At 52.7% G+C, this 20011-nt stretch overlaps 1 protein-coding gene across 2 annotated transcripts; it reads right to left on the minus strand.

The window, feature by feature from the left end:
* Positions 1-2378: 2378 nt before the first annotated feature.
* On the minus strand, positions 2379-11924 carry ERF (ETS2 repressor factor). 2 transcript variants are annotated; one of them, XM_074369588.1, is made up of 4 exons: positions 11902-11924; positions 5142-5376; positions 4650-4765; positions 2379-4544 (listed from the first exon to the last, which is right to left on the minus strand). In XM_074369588.1, exons 2-4 carry the CDS (start codon positions 5171-5173, stop codon positions 3250-3252), a joined length of 1443 nt encoding a protein of 480 aa, XP_074225689.1. In that variant the 5' UTR covers positions 5174-5376; positions 11902-11924; the 3' UTR covers positions 2379-3249. The 2 variants fall into 2 exon arrangements, with proteins under 2 accessions (XP_074225689.1, XP_074225688.1); XM_074369587.1 differs by lacking the exon at positions 11902-11924 and adding an exon at positions 9778-9941.
* Positions 11925-20011: the final 8087 nt, after the last annotated feature.

Here is a 20011-nt window from a genome sequence, read left to right on the forward strand (position 1 = left end):
ACACTCACTGTTCTGCCCTTTCTGAAGCCTGAAAAAAGTCTGGGCCACTCGGTCTGTAGCTGACCGCAATTCCCAGCCGACACAGACTCCATGGAGCCGGGCTGACAGTAGCGCTAAAGCCTTCTCGAACTACATTAACCAGAAGGCACAGCGCAGGCACACTTCCGCTCCATTCTCAATGAATGAGGCTATATCGCGCACAGCCTAGAGCGGGTGCTTCTGGGAGTTGTAGTAATTTCTCAGCCAAACAGTGCCGGCTGCCCCCTGACGGCGGCTCGGAGTCCAAAGGCAAAAATCTGAATCAAGCCCCAAAGCCTGGGGAATCCTAAACTGGACCAAGACGACCTACAAGGGCTGGCGAGCAGGGTCGAACTGCGGCAGTTATTTAACGGCCAGAACCCGTGGGACATGCGCAGGGGGCTGCGCGTGGGCAACCGCCAGAGGGGACTGGGGTCCGTGGGAGTCTGAGGCGTCAGTCTGAGGGAAACTTACCTGAATGCCTATACGAGCCGAGAACGTCGTTGAGGGGTGTTAGAGTGGGTTGTAAGTGGGTGCTCAGGGGAGTCCATGACTAGGTGAAGTGGTCTTACTGGGAACCAGTGAAGTCAGAGAAGACTTGGGGTGCCTATAAAAGGTCTGTAGAAGACCGAAAAACTACTGGTGACTGAGGGGATCTCTGAGGGACCTGAAGAGGTGAGGGATGCTTGAAATGCGTCCGGAAGGAGCTTTGGGAGTCTGTAGGGATGCTAGGGGTTATAGGTATGAAGAGGGTCTCCGATGGGATGCATTAACTGAAGTGTCATGAGATTTGGACTTTCTACTTGGAATCAGAGATCCCAGAGGATGTGGGAAAGAGCAAGGGTATGGTCTTGCAAATACTGAATAGATTTGGATGGGTCATTAAAGATTAGAGAAGCCGCTGGAGTTTTCAAGACCAAATGCCACCTGTGACATCTACTTAGCCAGAATTTGCCGCAGTAAGTCTGGCTGGGCTGTGGTCTGACCTGAAAGCAGTTCTGGAGCTGAGCACTTTTGAATCCATATTTGACCTGGCTTAGAGGTGCTTTGAAGGCTCTAGAATCAGGGGCTGAGACTACTAATCAGGGGCTTCCCTCCTCCACAAAGTGATGACATCCCCCTTTCTCCATCACACCACCACCACCAACTCAGCTGCATCTGTGTTGCCAGGAGACATGCCTCATCCCAACTTCCAGAAATAGCCCAGTGGCCCCCACCCCAGGGAGTGACTTACATCACCCAGGAGAGGGAGCAGTTGCCCGCAGGCTGCCACAGGAGCCTGTTTTCTGCCAGTACCCCAGCCCTGGCTCTTCTCTTCACCGCCAACAGACATCATTTGGGACCACCCACCCTGGGCAGCATGAAATGAGGATGAAGTGGAGTTGCCAGTTCCTTCCCCCTCAGGGTGAGTTTCAGTGAGGCCAGTCCAACAGGCCCTGAGCCCTCAGTTCCCACTCCATCTCTTAGCACCTGTGTGGCCTTGGGGAAACCCCTTCCCCTCTCTGGGCCTCAGGCACCTCACCTGCACCAAAGGGATCATGCTGTCTCTAAGGGCACCTCCAGCTTGGATTCCTCCTCCTGATTCTTTCATCTCTGATTCAAGTTCTCTAACTTGGGCTTCTAGATCTATGGCCTCACTTTTTGGATCCTATGACCTTGAGGTCCTGGTCTTGATCCAATCATCCTGGCTTTAGGAAAACTTAGTTGTTGGAAGAACATAGGCTTCAGAGACTGACCTCATTTATAGTCCTGGCTGGACCTAAGGCCTTGGGCAAGTCATTTAAGTCAGCCACTTGCCCCCACCTTGCTGGTGGAGTGTGTTCCAATGGTTTGATAGAAGATCACTAAGGTACTTTGCAAGGTTCTACATTCAAGACATACTGCAGGCCTGTTGCCAAAAGGCTCCCAGATTAACTCAGAAGGGCCCTTAAGGAGAGTGATGTGTGGGAGGACGCTAGAGGTAATGCAAAGGAACTCCAGTCCTCCACCAGAGCCTGGAGGCATGGATAGGAATTCGGAGAGGAAAGGCATTTTAAGGCCGAAGAGCAAGGGCAATGCTGTGGTGTTTTAGTCCTAAGTGCACCCAAGGATGAGCTGATCCCCCATTTAAGATGGGTGCAGTCAAGAGGGCCAGAGTATGCCTAGGACCTTCATCACCAGGTATGGGGAGTTAAGTGCCCCCCCAAAGTCAGGAATTCATTTCCCAGGCCTAGATTTAACCCATTTAGATGGGGTTAGGCCCTCTGGCAATAAACCCACAGTTGGGGGGTGGGGTCCAGTCCAGGCCCCTGTCCTTAAGAACCAAGCAAAGGCTGTGGCCCTGTGGTGGCTGCACCCAGCACCCAGGACAGGTCACTGCATCCAAAGGTCCAAAGTTTTATTGTTTTGAATACATTCTCCAGCAGCCCCCAGATTCCCTCCCCACCACCCTCCATCCCCAATACAGAATAAGGCTTGACCATAGACCCCCACCCCAGGGGCCCCAGCTGAGAGGCAGAGGGGGCTTCCAGTTTGGTTTCAGGGCACCCCCTCCCCACCCGCCTGCCTAAGGGCTAGTCCTAGGAGCAGCTGGGGGTGAAGGGTTTGGACCGGTGCTGGGGTGGGGAGGAGAGGGATAGCAGGCACTTGTAGAGATTTGTGGCCTATGGGCGGCACCCCTCACCCTCCTCTGCCCCCCACCCTCCCCAACACGGAATTTTTGGTTCATCATTAAAATGTCCCTCCCTCCCCTGCTGCAACCCTGTAGGGTATGAGAAATCCAGGCACTCATGGCCCCTGGAGGGGCAGGGAAGGCAGGACTGGGGCTGAGGATGGCCGGGGGGTGGAGAGAGGTACAGGAGGCAGAGAACAGGGAGGGAGACAAGGCTTTACTTCCTAAACGATTGTAATAAAAAAGTTCCTGGGCTTTGAGGCCAGAACCTCAGTTCAAATATAAATTCCCCAGAATGGAGGTGGCCCCCTTAAGTTCCCCCTCCCTCCCCCCACCACCACTTTGCCCGGAGCTTAGTAACCCATGGAGACAGGGGACAGCCCCCAGCCCTGGGCACCCACCCACCCACACCATTAAAAAAAAAAAAAGAAATTAAAAGTTTTATACAAAACATGGGGGAGGGAAAAGGGAGGAGGCAGGGAAGAGACTAGAAAGCTGCCCTCACCTCCAGGGCATGGGGGGGTTAAGGCAGCAAAAGAAGCATGGGGGGTGGGGGGAACGGGGTCCCCTGTCCACAGCCCTCAGGAATCTCGATGCTCCAGAGAGAGCTGGGCTGTAGCGTGCTGGAGGTCGGAGCTCACCCGCCTTGGGGTGAGGGGCCCCCCAGCCTCCCCAGGCCCCTCCCCTCGAACCTTCTTGTCCTCACCCTCATCCTCGAGGCCCCCAGTGGGGCCCCCACCCCCCTCTAGGCGACAGTCTTCACTCCAGCGCCGTTTAAAGCGCAGCTTGAGGGGCATGCACTGGGCTGCCCCGGGTGCCTCGCCGGGGTCGGGCTTTGGGGGCGCAGGTGGGGCACGAGGAGTCTTGAATACCTCCCCGTCTTCCTCATCCTCATCGCTGATGTCAGTCACCTCCACCTCCTCCGATTCACCTTCCGAGATAGGCTCCACCTTGATCTGCGGCGGCGGTGGTGGAGGGGCCAGGGCCCCAGCCCCCTCAGCCAGCCCGCCCGCGCTGCCACCACCACCAACAGCAATGCCACTGCTCTTGTCAGGGCCCGCAGGAGCCTTCTCCCCAGCTGCCCGCTGCCGGCGTCCCAGCGGGGGCGGCTGGAGCTTAAACTTGAATGGAGAGGAAGAGGAGGAAGAAGAGGACGAGGCTGAGGAAGGGACTGGTGGGGTCTCAGGTGCCATGGGCGGTAGCGGGCACTTGTCAGGGCGCTGAGGCTGGGGCACCACCAGCCCAGGGTAGTGCAGGAAGGCGCGGGGGCTGAGGTGGTAGTTGTAGACGCTTTGGGTGTGGGCCTGCAGGTACCGTTTCATGTCCTCAGGGCTGAAGGAGAAGTGGGAGCCTCCCCCAGAGCCGCTGGGGCCCCCGCCACCACTGGGATACATAGGGCTCAGCGTGGGTGAGGGAGTGTAGGCCAGGTGGGTGGGTGTCATGGGCAGAGCCGGTGAGAGCTGAGGGGGTAGCAGGGAGCCAGGCCCGGCTAGAGGCGACACAGGGAAAGGGCTAAGAGGCTCAGGGCCACCCCGGGACCGGGGGTAGACACGGAAGACGCCAGGGTCATGGGGCAGGCGGGCCAGTGGGGGCCCACGGAAGGCACCCAGCTCCAGAGGGCCAGGTGGTCGGGCCCGGGGGTCCTCTCCCAGTGGCTCTTCCAGCTCTGACGTGCCATCGCTACAGTCACTGACAGAGCCTCGTCCCAAGCGTCGGGCGACCACAGCCGAGAAAAGGGAGGATGAAGATGAAGAGCAGGCTGGTGGTGAGCGGGGGTCCTCGGTGGGGGAGAGCACCTCGGAGGGCGTTGAGGGAGGGAAGCGGAAGTGGCTGCCGCCTGATGGCACTGGCGGGGCGCTCTGGGGCACTGCACCCCCTGGCAAAAGAGGGGAGATATAGTGTCAAGGCCCCTGGCCTAGCCTGAATATTCAGACAGACCCTGTCTCCCTCTGAGGCCACGCCCACCAGCGCCTATACTCACCAGCCAACCCCACATCAATGAAAGGGTAATTAACCAGCACCAGTTTGTTGAAGTTGAACTTGTAGGTGAACCGTTTCCCCTTGGTCTTGTGCAGAATGCGTTTGTTGTAATAATAGCTGTAGACAGACGAACACCATTGGATGGTCGATCACATAGGACCCAAGTCTAGACCCTATACCTTGACATGTTAGTGCTGTTCACAAAAGGCGACCAAGATACATGGGCCACACCAGAGAAATCGAGGGCCCAGAAGGTGGGGACCAGCTCTCTCCTCAGTTCTGGGGCCAGACTAGAGACCACATCAGTGACTATACTCTCCTCAGAACACCACTGTGTGACAAAGGGGCTTAGAGAAGGCTTGGTCTTGCCTAAGGTCATGCAGGTGAGATTTGGCAGAGCCAGGGGTCTAACCCAAAGCCTGCTCCCATGGGTCAGGGCTCCCAACCAGTGCGGGGCTGTCCATCTCTGCCCAGGGGCCTCTGCCCTCCTCACCGCAGGGCCCGGCTCAGCTTGTCATAATTCATCTGGGGCTTGCACTTGCGGACACCCCAGAGCCGAGCCACCTCGTCCGGGTCCTTGATGACAAACTCCCCGTAGTCTCCCTGCCAGGCGATGACACCCTGGTACTCCTCCTTTCGCAGCAGCTCCAGAATAAAGTGCCACAGCTGGATCTGCCTCGAGCCAGGGGACGATTCCGGCTTGTAGGCCCAATCCGGGAAGGCAAACCCTGGGGACAGGAGGCAGGGGCGCGGCCCTGGGTCAGGACGCCAAGTCTGGGCCCCTGGGGCCCATCCCAAGGTCCACCTCCTACCCCACCCTCAACATGGGGAAATCCGTCTCCCCTTAGCCAAGTCAGGGCCTGGTTAGAGGGAGACGAGACAGTGTGTGTCTGTCTGAGTGTGAGGGGGCTAGACAGGAGCTGGGGGGAGGGGAAGCTGGAGCCTGCTCCAGCGACACCGGGAGAAACAGGAAACCGTCGGCGGCGGGTCCCGGGGCCAGTGCCAGGGGGCCAGGCACCAAGCCAGGCCAGGCCGGCGGGCAGGGCTGCCAGTGGGGGAGGGGCAGGAAGGGGCACACGTGGCCAGACGGGTTGGGGCGAGCCCCCCCAGCCCACCCCCACTCTCATTCAGGGAGTCATACCACGCCCCTCCATCTCCTCTGGTACCCTCCTAGAAACATATGCTGTCTCCCTCCCAAGACCTACCGGAGCCCTTACTCCCACCCTAGGACCTGAGAGAAGGATTTTTTTTTTTCTTAAAAGGACCAGGAGGGGTGGGGTGGCTGGTTGACGATGAGGTCAGCGCTTGCACACACAGAGGCTTCTGTCTTCCCTGGAGAGTGAAACCCAGACTGTCTGAAAGAGCCCCCCCCCATCAAGCCCTGGACCCTCTGTGCTCCACTGCCCTCCCCAGACACGGGCCCATGGACCAAACCTGGCTGGAGGACCTCAGTCCAGGCCTCAAGACTGAACAGGCACTGCTCGCTGCAGCCTTTTCCCCCCTTCTGCCTTCTCATCCTCAGCTTCTTCTCTGCCCACCTACCTACCCGCCCCCAGCATTAACCTTGGGTAGAGGTTGGTGGTGGGCTGGCTGGTCCCTGGAGGGGGTGGGCAGCCTGGGAGGGGAGAATGGGGGGCTGCGGTTGTTGTCATTTCCCAAACCCCCGGGTAATCAGAGGCCATCAATAATTCAGCACTAGGCAGCCGGTAATGGAGGGGTGGGAGGAGGGAAAGGGAGGAAGAGAAGGAGGGGGAGGCAGGGCAGGGGCCCTGGTGCCACCAGAGGGAGAAGGCCAAGGTGGCTAGCTAGGGATGGGCGGGTTCCCAAGTCCCAGTCAGGCTGCAAGGGTCAGCCTCCCTCCCCTGGCCCTGGCTCAAGCCCCAGCACAAGCAGGTACCAACCAGGCCTGGGGCAACGTGGAACCTCCCCCAAAGACTCCACCCAAGTCTGGAATCCAACAGGGGATCCTTCCCCATGGGGACATGGGATCGGCAGTTCCTGTTCCCACAGGGACTACACCCTGTACACCAGAACTGACTCTAACCCCCACAGGGACCCAGCTCCCTGACCCCTGGCCTTGGGTAGACTGGGATGGCCAGCATTCCCCACCTGGTCCCCGCCCCACTGAGAAATCCCAGCTTCAAACCAGCCCCTCTGGGCTCCAGGGATATGACCTCCAGCTGGTCACAGACCCAGGGTCCTGTACCAGCATCCCCAGCTCCATTCAGAAATGACAGTCCCTGGTAACACCTCCCATGGACCCCAGCATCCACAGCCCCATCCCTCTCTTGGGAATCCAGGTGTACACCTCATTATCTTCATCCTTTTAAAGAACCAGGTCCCAGGGTCTTGTTCAGGGCCCAGAGGGCCTTGGGAATCCAGAGACCACCCGCTCCATGTACCCTCCAACCCCCCTCCAAAAAGCTCCTAGCTCCCTTCAAGGCACCAAGCTCCATGCTCCCCCAACCTAAGCTCCAATCTGGCTCAGACAAGGGGGTGGGAGAGCCCCTGAGACATCACTCTGGGGTTGGGGGTATACTGATTTCCACACTCCCCCCAAAATTAAAGCCACCCTTCCCAGCCCACCAGCCCCAGCCTCCTTGTCCCGGTAACCAGGCAACGTGTATGCAGCGACAGTCCTGGGAGCGGGGGAGCAGAAGGCTAAAAATAAACTTTGCAGAAGAGAAGGAGTGAGAGAGACTACATGCAACACAAAGGGAACTCGGAAGGGAGGTGGGGGTCTCTGGAAAGGCCTCAAGCTGCATTCCGGGGGCTGTCCCAGGCCCCCTTGTTAAGCCCCCCTCCCTGAACAACACCCTTCCCAGAGCAGGCCAGGACGGTTGGTTCCCACTCGTGGCAAGGACCGTCCCCACTCCCAGCCCACCCCAACACGAGCTTTCCTCATCAGACACGGCATACATGAGGGCCTGTTCCCAGCTTTGGGGGGAGAAGGAAGATGGGGGGTGACGTCAGGGTGTCTCAATGGGGCTCTGTTCCCCAGGCTTTGGAGCCAGGAGCCAGGCACGGGCAAGGGGAGCATGTGTGTGTGTGTGTTGTATGGGTCCACGTGCTTAAAACAGGGAACCACCGGGCCTACACCAAGAAAGCTTGGGGGTTCAGGACCTCTGGAGCATGAGGGGACAGTAAGGCAGAGATAGAGCAGCCGACACTGAGAGAGGAATTGAAGACATTGCGAGACAGGGTGGAGATGAGGCAGCAGACAGGAAGGGCTGGGATGGCGGGGTCCCAGAAGGCACACCTGGGTCCCAGAGGCGGGGTAGGGAATCTCCCAGACTGTGGAAACCTGGGTGTGTGTGTGCAGAACTCTTCGGCACCCCCCAAATTCACATGACTGCCCCAACTTTTTTTAAAGGGACTATGGGAGTCGGAAGGGAGGGGTGGTGGTAGAGGAAGAACAAGCCGGCCTCCTGGGGGGGCCCCACCACCTCCCCCACTCCAGGCAGCCCTCAGTGGCGCCAGAGCCGGGAAGAAAACAGGAAGTGGGAAACAGCCGCGGCACAGGAGAGAGAGGCCGGGATGGAGGATCGGAGGGGCGCGCAGCGGCCAGCCAGGAGGCAGATGGACTGACGGACCGATGGGGAGGCCAGACCAGGCCCCCGCCCCTTCCCCCATCCAGAGATCCCACACACCGCGCGGCCCCAAGACTGGGTTAGGGGAGCGGCCCAGCCGGTCCCAACAGGCGAAGGCCCGTAGCAGGGAGGGAAGACGAGGCGGGGTTGTCTGGGTATTTCGGCCCCCTCCTCGGGCGAGGGGAGGCTCCTGCTGCCCCCAAGGCCCAGCGGCCGTGGAGCCTTTGGGAGCCAGAGTATGTGGGACGCACGTGACTGACCCTACTGCACTCCGAACCCCTGCCCCACACCCAGCCTCCTCGGCCCCACTCCCCAGGCGCCGGAGCCCTTTAAGAGCCGCCCCCACCCGCCGAACGAGGGGGGGCCGGGGTGGGTGGGCCGGTCGGGGCACACACCCGCACACAGAAGCCCTAGCCGCGGCGGCCGCCACCGCCGCCGCCGGGGGAAGGAAACAAGTTTGAACAGCGGCGCCCGGCCCCCTTCCCCCTCCCCCGTCCCCGCCCCGGGCCGGATTCCGACGGGGTAGACGGGCAGGGGGCGGCTGGGACCCCTCCCCCAGCGCGCTGGGGCGCAAAGTCCAGCCCGCTAGAGCCCGGGGGCGGCGGGGGAGGGGAGGGGGGAAAGTCCGAGTGGGAGGGGGGTTAATCCTGCTGCCCCCCGCCCGCCGACTGACGGGGGGGAGGGGAACCTAGGCCCCTTAAGGAGGAGCAAGTTGGCGGGGAAGAGGTGGCGGAGGGAAGAGACGGCCGGTTGAAAGAGAAGAGCTGGATGACGGGGGGGGGGGGCCGGTGGCCAGGGGAAAGCCTCCACGTCCCCCACCTTCCCCACCCTCCTCGACCCCCGGCCCCGGGCGACGCGGGAGTAGGGGTCCCAGGTCTCTCCGGAGCCACCTTAAAGCCGCGCGTTCTAAGGTCGGAAACAAAAAGTTCCTTTTTCGAACGTTCGGGCTGCGCTTTGGAACTTTGCGACTCGGCGCGGGCGGGGGAGCGAGGAGCAGGCGGAGACGGGCGGGGGAGGGGCGGCGCAGCCCGGACCCCGAGTCCCGGGCTTCCCACTCACGCCCTCCTCCTAGAGGCCATCCCGTATCCCCTTCTCAGCCGGTGCGGGGCACGCATCGCGGTGAAGGTCACGGGCCAGACCGCGCAGCGCGGAATCAGGAATAGCGGGGCCTGTGGACAGGCCCCCCCAACACCCCGCACACGTCCCGGCCCCCAGAGTGCAACGTGACAGAGCGGCGGGGAGGAACCCCGCCACCCCCGTGATCCCAGGAGTAGGGAAGAGCCCAGCTTTTGGGATCCAAGCAGGGAGAGGACCAGGACTCGAAGCACCCACAGCACTATGCCCAGAGCCAGGAATTGGGGGTCCCATGCAGCACCCCTGCTCGCGCCGCAAGAAGCAACAGGTCTCGAGTGCTTGGGGGGGTCCCCCGGAACTGGGGATCACTCGGGCTCCCCCGGAACCCTTCAGCCCCCCCAAAGTTTCTCCGCCTGGTTTCCCAGGGCAACAAGTCTCCCCCACACGTGCTGCCCCCGCCCCCACCTGTGTCCGCCGGGGTCTTCATGCTGTGGGGCCCCGGGCGAGGCGCCCCGACTCCGGGCCGCAGCTCCCGGCGCCCGCGCTGCCCCGTCCCGTCCCGCGCCCGTCGGGCCGCCCTCGCCGATTCACCCGGCCTCGCCTCTCAGAGCCTCTCCCCTCCCCGCCGCCGCCTCCCGGGTTAATATCGCACTCCGGGGCCGGGACGCCCACGCCCCCCGGCCGGCGACGTCACCGCCGCGTCGCCATGGAGACACTGCGCCCGCCCCCTCCCCGCACACTCACACACACACTCGCCGGCTCTCAGCCACTGAGGACCGGCCGGCTCTGGGCTTAAAGGGGCCGCGCGACGGGGGTGGGGAGTAGGGGGCGGAGGAAGGAGGGGGCAGAGGTGGGATGGGGTCCTAGGGGTCATGACCCTTCTCTGAGGCTCCAAATCTGCGGATAACTTATGTCCTCAGGACCCGCGACGTGCCGCCCCTCCTCCTCTCCCGCCCATTGCGGGAGTCCAGACTTTCTTTGGAAGCCTGTAAAAGGATTTGGGGGGGTACCTTCTGATGGGTGTCAGAAACATTTCTAAGGAGGACGTATGAACCTTTTGGGAGGAGGCGGAATCTTTTCTGCTGAGGGGCCAGGACAAGACCTTGGAGGATGATCAAGACCACATTTCCCAGCCTGGCCTTACCTGGCACCCCCAACCCTGAGCCTGAATGGGAGCAGCTGTCCAGGGGTGCGGTGGAATGAGTGGGAAGCATTTCCCAGTATCGGAAATGGGGAGGCGGCTGTGTCCTCCGCTCCTCCGGGGATGGGGTCTTGTCCTTCCATATAGCCCCAATCCCAGCTGGGGAGGAAGTGACCAGAGAGAATGCACTCGGGAGCACCCCCATCCCCAGACTGCAGCTGTCCTAGGGACACGGTGGCCCCTCCGGAGGTACCCCCACCTCCACCTCCAGGGCAGGGGGTTCCGGAGGTGGAGTCAGGATGCGTGGGGGTGACCAAAGTCTGAACAAATGTGCTCCCAAGGGGCACTGGGGGGTTGCCAGGAGAGAGGAAGGCAGGGCTTAAGGATGAAGGCCAGCGCGTAGGGCAGTGTTAAGACTGTTCTCTACAGCTGGGAGGAATGGATGGAGCCTGAGAATTCGGGGAACAGGAAATCAGCAATGATCAGATGGCCAGTAGGAGCCAGCAGCAGCGGGGTAGAGGGCAAATAGAAGCTATATTCACAGGCTAAGCCAGGAAACAGTCTCAAATAAGACTGAGGTACCAAAGAAGAGAAATGGGGCGGGGCCGGGGCGGGGAGGTGGAGGGAGAGTGCTGCAGGTGATGCTCCGAGAGCCTAAGACAGAGTAGATAGGGTGAGAGGAACTGGTCACTGAGAGGGAAGGCCTAAAGGGTCAGGCTCTGAGTTCTTATGGCTTCAAGGCTAGCTCCCGTTGCTGGGTTCCTAGCTGTGTTAGAGCTGTCCCTCACCCAGTGCCTCAGAAGTCTCAGGCCTCTTCCACAGGGAAACCAAGGCCTCTGGGGAAACATCAACCCCTGGGGAATTATGTAACCTTGCCTACGGACAGTGAAGCTCCCCCACGGATATTGTAACCCTCTGGGAGCAGTGTGGTCCAGCAATAATAATCATCATCATTGTTATTATAACAGCTCCCGAATTACAAACGCTCATGATGTGCCAGGCACTGGGCCAAGCATTGTCAGGGCATCTTATTCAACCCTCACAAAACCCCAAAGAAGGGAATTACTATTGTTAGCCCCATTTACAGATTAAGAAAGTGAGGCTCTGAAAGTGTTGGAGTCAGGATTCCAACCCAATATATCTAGCTGACTCAAAATCACCACCCTTAACCTCTGTATTTTACTACCTCCTTTTCTGCCCCAACTCAGAAAAAAATGATGCAAAGTTTAAAAGATAATAGGTCTGTAACAGCTTTGTAATAGAGAAAAACAAATCTGAACAAATCTGAATCTACAGTAGATCTGTTTCTTTTACTTTAAACTTTGTATTCTATTACTTGTTAATCGCTAAAGGAATGTTGCCTATATTATACATGCAGCTTAGATTATACGTAATGGCCCATCTCTGGGAACCTTGCCTGCCAGGTAATGAGCATTAAGCTAAAGTACCTTTGTTCAGCTCACAGGAAGCATCCAGACCAGGTCCACCAGTAAATGCCTGCAAAAGGAAGAAATTAACACATCCCCCTCGGGGTCTGGCCGGAAACAGGACTTTACCCTCTTCCCTTTTAGTATAAAAGAAGCCTGAATTCAAACTCAGGGAAGATGGTTCTCTAGGACATTAGTCCACCATCTTCTCTGTCTGCTGGCTTTCTGAATAAAGTTCTTCTTCCTTGCCCCAATACCTTGTCTCCCAATTTACTGGCCCATTGTTTGGTGAGCAGAATGAGTTTGGACTCAGTAACAGCCTCAGTGACCCCTACAGGGGTTGCAACCCTAACTCTGCTATTTCCTGTATGTGACAAAGAGCAAGTGAATTTACCTCTTTGAGCTTCAGTTTCCTCATCTGTAAAATAGGGATTACCAATAGGCCCTACATGATTAGGCTATTGTGAGAAATCAGAGATTTGATGTAAGTACACAATAAATACTGGTAATAATTATTAGCAGAGTGAACGATATACCCGGTGGATGATGTAAGCACCCTCACCCTACAGACTCCAACAGTAGAACATAGAATTGACAGTGAAATTGCCTGTTAATGGCATAATCCTACCTTGACCCAGTTGGATAAATCAGTCCCACAGTTGGATAAGTCAATCCCATTGATTCTATGAAACAGAAGCATGGATGGTGGGCATGCCTCATGGGAGAGTCTTAACCATCCACAGAGAATGGGAGTCCCTGGTAAAAATGACCTGTTCATGGATATTATAAACCCTCAGGGTGTGACTCCACCATAGAAATGTGGACCATCTTGGATAGTTCAACTTTTTTTTCCCCTTAACAGAGGCACTGGGTATTGAGCCCAGGACCTCATGCATGCCAAGCACATGTTCTACCACTGAGCTATACCCTACCCCATGCCAGTGTCTTGGATAGTTCAATCGCCTTGTGAACACCAAAAGCCACCCCCAAGGATGGTGAACCCCACCATTGCTGTGTGAAACACCAAGGTGTTATGAACTTGTGATGGAAACTATTTATCACCACTGGTCATTCCTTGAAGACATACCATCCCACCAAGGCCATGTCAACTGCAATGAACAAGGACCCCCCCACACACCTTTCCCCAGTTCGCTATGGAAAGTCCCCACAAATGCCCCTGGGTCGGGTGAAAATCACAGCCTCTCACAGACCTAGGATTTGCCTGGGATGAATAGTGTAGAACTGCATGGAGAGAACAACTCTGTCTGGACAGTGAGGACACCCCCATTCCCAGGGACGCAGAAGTTCTTGTTCCAGTTTACTGTCCTGACACAGATAACATTTCTCCTATTATTGTCAGGCAAAGGCATGGACAGAACCTGTCCCCACAGAAGTCACAACTCTTCACAGAGTTCACTCCTGGGAAGGAAACTGTGTGGATGATAAAAATCATAATCACAACCCCCCATCACCCATCTGAGCAATAATGAAACACTATTACTCTATGAACATTGTAGTTCCCTTAGTATGATCCACTTTATATGGATAGCATAGCCATCTAAGCAGTGTGGCCATTGCCAAATGGAAAATGTCACCACCTTATAGTATCATCCTCTGTCATCTCCCTGACTTGAAATGTAGAGCAGCCCCAGGGCTCAGTCCCAGGTCCTCTTCTCCACCCACACCCCTTCCCTTGATGACCTCCGCCAGGCCCACGGTTTCACATACCATCTCTATGCTGATTGCACCCAAATTTCTATCTGCAACTCAGAACTCTCCCCTGAACTCCAATCTTGCACATCGAATTGCTTCCACCAGCGTCTCCACTTAGATTTCTTAAGTTTGCCAAGTCCAAATGGTCTTCCTGAGCTCCTCCAGACTGTCCCCCACCCTCATCTTCCCCATCTCAAGAAACTGCAACTCCATTTTGCTGGTTGCTCAGGCTGAACAGTTTGGAGTCATCCTTGACTCCTTTCTCTCTTCCAACATCCAATCTGAGAGAAACTCCCATCAGCTCTACCTTCAGCTATTTCAGAATCAGCTACTCTTCGTCATGCCCACCCTGGTCTGGGGTCTGTTCACTGGTCTCCCTGCTGCCACTGGCCTCTACAGTCTGCTCTACCTGCAACCAGAAGGATTCTAGTAAATCAGAGGGGCATCCCTTTGCTGCCTTAAACCCTCCAGCAGCCCCTCTGCTCACTGGGAGTAGAAGCCAACTCCTGGCTTTTACCACTCCTTGCTTGCAAGGCCCTTCCTTCCCGACCTCACTTCCCACCTTTCTCCTTCGTGTCTTCTCCAACTTCACTCCAGTCTCTCCGCTATTTCTTGACTATGCCAGGCATATTCCTCCCTCGGGGATTTTGCCCATGTTATTCCATCTGCCTGGAAGGCTTTTCCCTCAGAGGTCTGCATAGTTCGTCCCTCACGCCCTTCAGGTTTTTACTCAAAAACCACCTTCCCAGGAAGACCCTGCCTGACGACTATATTTTAAATTTCAGCCGCATTCCGAGCTCCCTTTGTCCCTTTTATGCACTATTTTTCTCTATAGCACTGATCATGTGACATGTGTTTCCATAATGTATTTGCTTGTCATCTGAATCCCTCCTCCATAATGTCACCTCTAAGAAGGTAGGGGGTTTTGCCTGTTTTGTTGCCTATAGTATCCCCAGAGTATGACAATCAATAATGAAGGAATAAGCTCAATCTTTGGACAGCAAACCCCCTTATGCCCAATGTAATACCAATAAATGAAGCCCCAAACACACAGAGAAACCCTCCTGGATTGATGCCAGTGTAACCCCCTAAAGTATGAATCCTGATGTGAATCCCATAAAGAGGGAAACTTCCATAAAAAGTGCACTTGTCCTACTGAATGCCATCTCCACAAAGACAGGGATTTACTTGATCTGCATTCTTTTATTGTTTTTTGAGGGGGGTAGGTAATTAGGTTTATTTACTTATTTTTAGAGGAGGTGCTGGGGATTGAACCCAGGACCTCCTGCATGCTAAGCACATATTCTACTACTTGAGCTATACCCTTCCCCCTAATCTGCATTCTTCACTGCTCTATCACCAGTGCCTAGAACAGAGTCTGTCATAGAGTAGGCTGGTAATACGTATCTGCTGAAGTGAACTGAGTCCACATACGGCTGGCATAACCCCACAGTCAGACAGTGCAATATCCATAATTGTTGTAAACCCTATACCCAGTGTAACTCTTGTATGGACAGTATAAACCTCAAACAGTGTGATGCTCAAAACCAGTGTGGGCCCCAATATAGGCAGCATGACCCTCAAAAACCTCATACAGATAAGGTAACCCTCATAAATGATCTGAACCCCATACAGACCATACAACCTCCATAAACCGTGTGGGCTGTATACAGCAGGTCAACCCACGTAAATGGTGTAACCCCGTATAGGCACTGTAATTCTAATAACAGTGTGAGCCCCATATAGATGGTGAGAAGACAAATAAACAATTTGTACCCCCATCACATGGCTTGTCCCCTCATTAGTGTGCTCTACCATAGAGGTGACATAACTTGTTTAAATTGTGTGAACTCCTCCAGCAGCAGGGTCAATTCCCACAACCAGGGTAAACCTCACATGCATGGTGTAGAGAAGCAAATAAACAGGGTCACCTCACTAAGCAGTGTGACTCCATGTGAAGTAGAGCTGCATAGTCAGCATGGCATCATGCAGTATAGCCTATGGGCATTGTGCCCCCACATGGACAGTGCCACCTACTTGGGTGGACCACTCTATGAATAGTGTAGACTCAACCAGTGGGTGCAATAAACCCCAAAATCACCATCAGCTTTATTAAGTCATGGATAATGTAGCCCTTTCCCATAGACAGAGAAAAAACTCCCTGTTCCATTTAAACCCTCTGGACTCAGGTGTGGAGAAAAGGGAAACCTCTTATATTGTTTCTGGGAATGTAAATTGGTACCGCCACTATGGAAAATAGTACAGAGGTTTACTTAAATAAAAAAACTAAAAGTAGAGTTGCCATATGATCCAGCAATCCCACTCCTGGGCATATATCTGGAGAAAAGTCTAATTCAAAAACATACATGCACCCCAATGTTCATAGCAGCACTGTTTACAATAGCCAAGACATGGAAGCAACCTAAATGCCCATCAACAGACAAATGGATAAAGAAAATGTGGGGTATATATAAACACACACCCACACATAATGGACTATTACTCAGCCATAAAAGAGAATGAAATAATGCCATTTGCAGCAACATGGTTGGACCTAGACATTATCATTCTAAGTGAAGTAAGTCAGACAGAGAAATACAAACATTATATGGTATTACTTATACATGGAATCTAAAAAAATGACACGAGGGGTGGGTATAGCTCAGTGACAGAGCACATACTTAGCATGCATGAGGTCCTGGGTTCAATCCCCAATACCTCCTTTAAAAATAATAATTAAAATTTTTTTCATAAATAAAAAAATTTTAAAATGACTTATTTACAAAACAGAAACAGACTCACAGACATAGAAAACAAACACGGTTACCGGTGGGGAGAGGCAGGTGGAGGGATAAATTGGGAGTTTGGGATTGGCAGATACAAACTACTACGTACAGAACAGATAAACAACAGGGTGCTACTGTAAAGCACAGGGAACTATACTCAATATCTTGTAACAAACTATAATGGAAAAGAATATAAAAATGAATTTTATGTATACAAATACTTTGCTGTACACCAGAAACTAACACAACATTGTAAATCAACTATACTTCAATTAAGAATTAAAAATTAAAAAACAAAAAATAAAAAATAAAAATATAATAATAAACCCTCTCGGCTCAAATAGAGGTGGCCAAAGAACACACCTGGCCAAAAAGATATAAATCATGGATTGAGTGAGGCTTGCACAAAAGCTTCTGAAAGGAAAAAGATTCAAAATATCAACCCCTTATATCCCATATCCTTGCTTGGAACTTGGAACCAATGTCAAGAGCTCCAGCAGCCACTGAGATAGAGGAACTAAGTATGACTGAAAAGACGAGGTGACTCACTCTCTTCAGATGTAAGAGGAAAATACATCTCTATTTTGTTTAAGCCACTGTTGTTTGGATTTCTCTTTTTTTCTTTTCCTTTTTTTTTTTAGTGATCATTAATTTTATTTATTTATTTATTTGTCTACCTATCTATCCATCTAACTATTGAAGTACAATCACTTACAATGTGTCAATTTCTGGTATACAGCACATTGTCCCAGTCTTACATATATTTGTTTTCATATTCTTTTTCATTAAAGGTTATTGTAACATATTGAATATATGTGCTATATAGAAGAATTTTTCCCTGTACTATACAGAAGAAATTTTTTAATCTATTTTTATATATAGTGGCTAACATTTGCCAATCTCAAATTCCCAAATTTATCCCTTACTATCCCCTTTTTCCTGGTAACCATAAGATTGTGTACTACGTCTGCGAGTCTGTTTCTGTTTTGTAGATGAGTTCATTAGTGTCCTCTTCTTTTCTTTTTTTAGATTCCACATATGAGTGGTATCATATGGTATTTTTCTTTCTCTTTCTGGCTTATTTCACTTAGAATGATAATCTCTAGGTCCATCCATGTGGCTGCAAATGGTGTTATTTTATCTTTTTTATGTCTGGGTAGTATTCCATCGTATAAATATACCACAGCTTCTTTATCCAGTCATTTGTCGATGGTGTTGTTTAGATTTCTATTACATGTGTCTGAACTTTAACTGGTAGCAGAGTTACAAAAAAGATTCAATAAAGTTGAAAGACTATTAACATTAAAAAAAAATAACCCTCTGGGCTTCTATAACTTTCATACAATTATATTAACCCCCCTTCACCAAAATGAAAAGTATTCAACCCCATTCAACACACACACACACACACACACACACACACACGACTCTCTGAAGGGCAGTGTAACCCATCACTGACAATAGGCCCCAAATAAAGGCCAAGAAATGGTGAATTCTTAAATGATAGAGGTTTCCTAGAGTCCAATGCAGGATGGGTCACATAAAAACCAACACTCCTATTTACTGAGCACTTATGATATGCAAGGCATCTCATTTCATCCTCACCTTAACTTTATGAGGTACATATTCTAATGATCCCCATTTTTCAGGTGAGGAGAGTGAGACTGAGAGAGGTTACAGGTCCAAAGTTACACAGCTAAAAATCATGACAGCTGGGGAGGTCAAGGTATAGCTTAGTGGTAGAGTGCTTGCCTAGCACGAACGAGGTCCTGGGTTCATTACCTCTATTAAATAAATAAATAAATAAATAAACCTAATTACCTCCCCCCAAAACAAAAACAAACAAAAGAATAGTCACAGCTGAGACATCAAGCACTGGACCATAATGCCTCCTGACAGATTGATAAGTGCCCCACAGATATGCTGAACCCTAGAATCCTTCTAAAAATCATCACCACTAGCACCACCACAACACATACAAACTATGGACAAGGTTACCAGTAAGATTGTGACAGCATAAACTCTTCAGGTAGTGATAAACTTCTGAATAATAATAATCACAACAAGAGTTAACATTTTTGAGGATCTATTCGGCTAGAGACACTGACCTATATGCTTTGCACATCTTAACTAATTATATCTTCATAACAAGCCTATGCCATAGGGTTAAAAAATATTATCCTCTTACCGATGTAGAAATTGAGGCACAGGGGGTTTAAGTGACTTGCCCAAGGTCACACAATTGGGAAGAAGCCCAGCTGGGTTTGACCCTGAGCAGCCTGGCTAAGCTTGTGTTATTCTGCTTCCTGCAACCTCACTGCACCACCCCTGCCCCCCCCCCCAACTCCACATGACAGTGTAATTTCAATGAACTGTGTAACTAAGTTAACTACATTTTATGTAATTCTTCCAGGGGCAGGGTACAGCTCCCTGTGCACACCTTTCCTCAATGACAGGTGATATAGGCCTTGGACAGTGTGAGCTCCCACAGACTGGTCTCCTTGATGCACAGTGTAACTTGAATAAGCAGTGGGAATCCCTCTGTGGACATTAAAAACACATCACAGCCAGAGACAATTCTGAACAGACAGTAGAGACCCCCTTTTACTACAGCAGAGTGTTCCCTAGGCAGGATGAATTCATTCGTGAAGAGTACAGGTCTGCCCACTGAGTCTAATTCTCCCTCACACCTGTTGTAAACTGTGGAACATGAAACATTATCCCAATCAATGGAAATCTTCCCTCAACGCATCGTAAGCTCCCATGGGCAACGCAAACTTTCACCCAGCATGTGCCTTCCCATGGACAGTATAATCTCTTTCATATCCATGACAAAGTTAACATGGACATGAATATCTCCATGCTTGGGGAACTTTCTGTAGCTGCTGTGAACCCCTTATGGGACAGCAGGAACCTTTCTCCAAGGCCATACCTAAGTGGGCAGCTGGAACTCTCTGATGAGTATAAACTTTCCTCAGACCCAGCAGCCACCCAACGTGCACAGTATAAACTGCCCTGTAAAATTTCCCTCATCTTAGGGCCCACTCATGCAAGTGCAAACTCTCTTTTAAAATATTAAAATAGTAGTAATAATATGATAGTATTAGATAGTATGTCAATATAATAGCATAAGTAATAGTGTAAGATTCCTTTCCAGTGTGAACTCCTTGTAGACAGTGAAATTTCCCTCACTATCAAGGCAAATCTTCTATGGACAGCAGACAATGTGACTCTTATGGATAATGTGAATCTTTTATATTCAGTGAATCCCGTTGGACAACTGACATTTATTTCTTGCTGGGAGGCTCACCGGAAGTGTGAGTATTACAGGCAGTAACGCCCTGCTGGGTGCATTTTCTTTACACCTGGTATGAATCCCGTGTGGATACTGGGAATCCATCAGACGCAGGAGGTGACTCCCCTAAAGTCCATTACTCCCAGGGCAAATGCAATGCAGAGAGCATGGATGCACTGCCAGGTGTGAACCCCGTATCTGTTCAGCAGGAATCTACTACTGACAGGGCATATGGCTCTCCTCCCCATTCCCAGTATGATCCCCCACCTAAAAAAAAAAATCTTGCTCCTGCCAGGTGTGAACACCCCTAAAGTGTAGCTCTTCACGGAATGTAGTG

This window comes from Camelus bactrianus, chromosome 9 (assembly GCF_048773025.1).
Source record: "Camelus bactrianus isolate YW-2024 breed Bactrian camel chromosome 9, ASM4877302v1, whole genome shotgun sequence".
NCBI classification, from domain to species: Eukaryota; Metazoa; Chordata; class Mammalia; order Artiodactyla; family Camelidae; genus Camelus; species Camelus bactrianus.

Bases quoted from the DNA above. Each gene is read 5' to 3' on its own strand.
- ERF (XM_074369587.1), bottom strand. From the start codon at position 9,799: ATGAAGACCCCGGCGGACACAG. The intron at 5,377-9,777 runs GTGGGGGCGGGG...TCCTGTCCCCAG, and splicing joins GAAGACCCCGGCGGACACAG to GGTTTGCCTTCCCGGATTGG. The intron at 4,545-4,649 runs GTGAGTATAGGC...CTCTTTTGCCAG, and splicing joins CATTGATGTGGGGTTGGCTG to GGGGTGCAGTGCCCCAGAGC.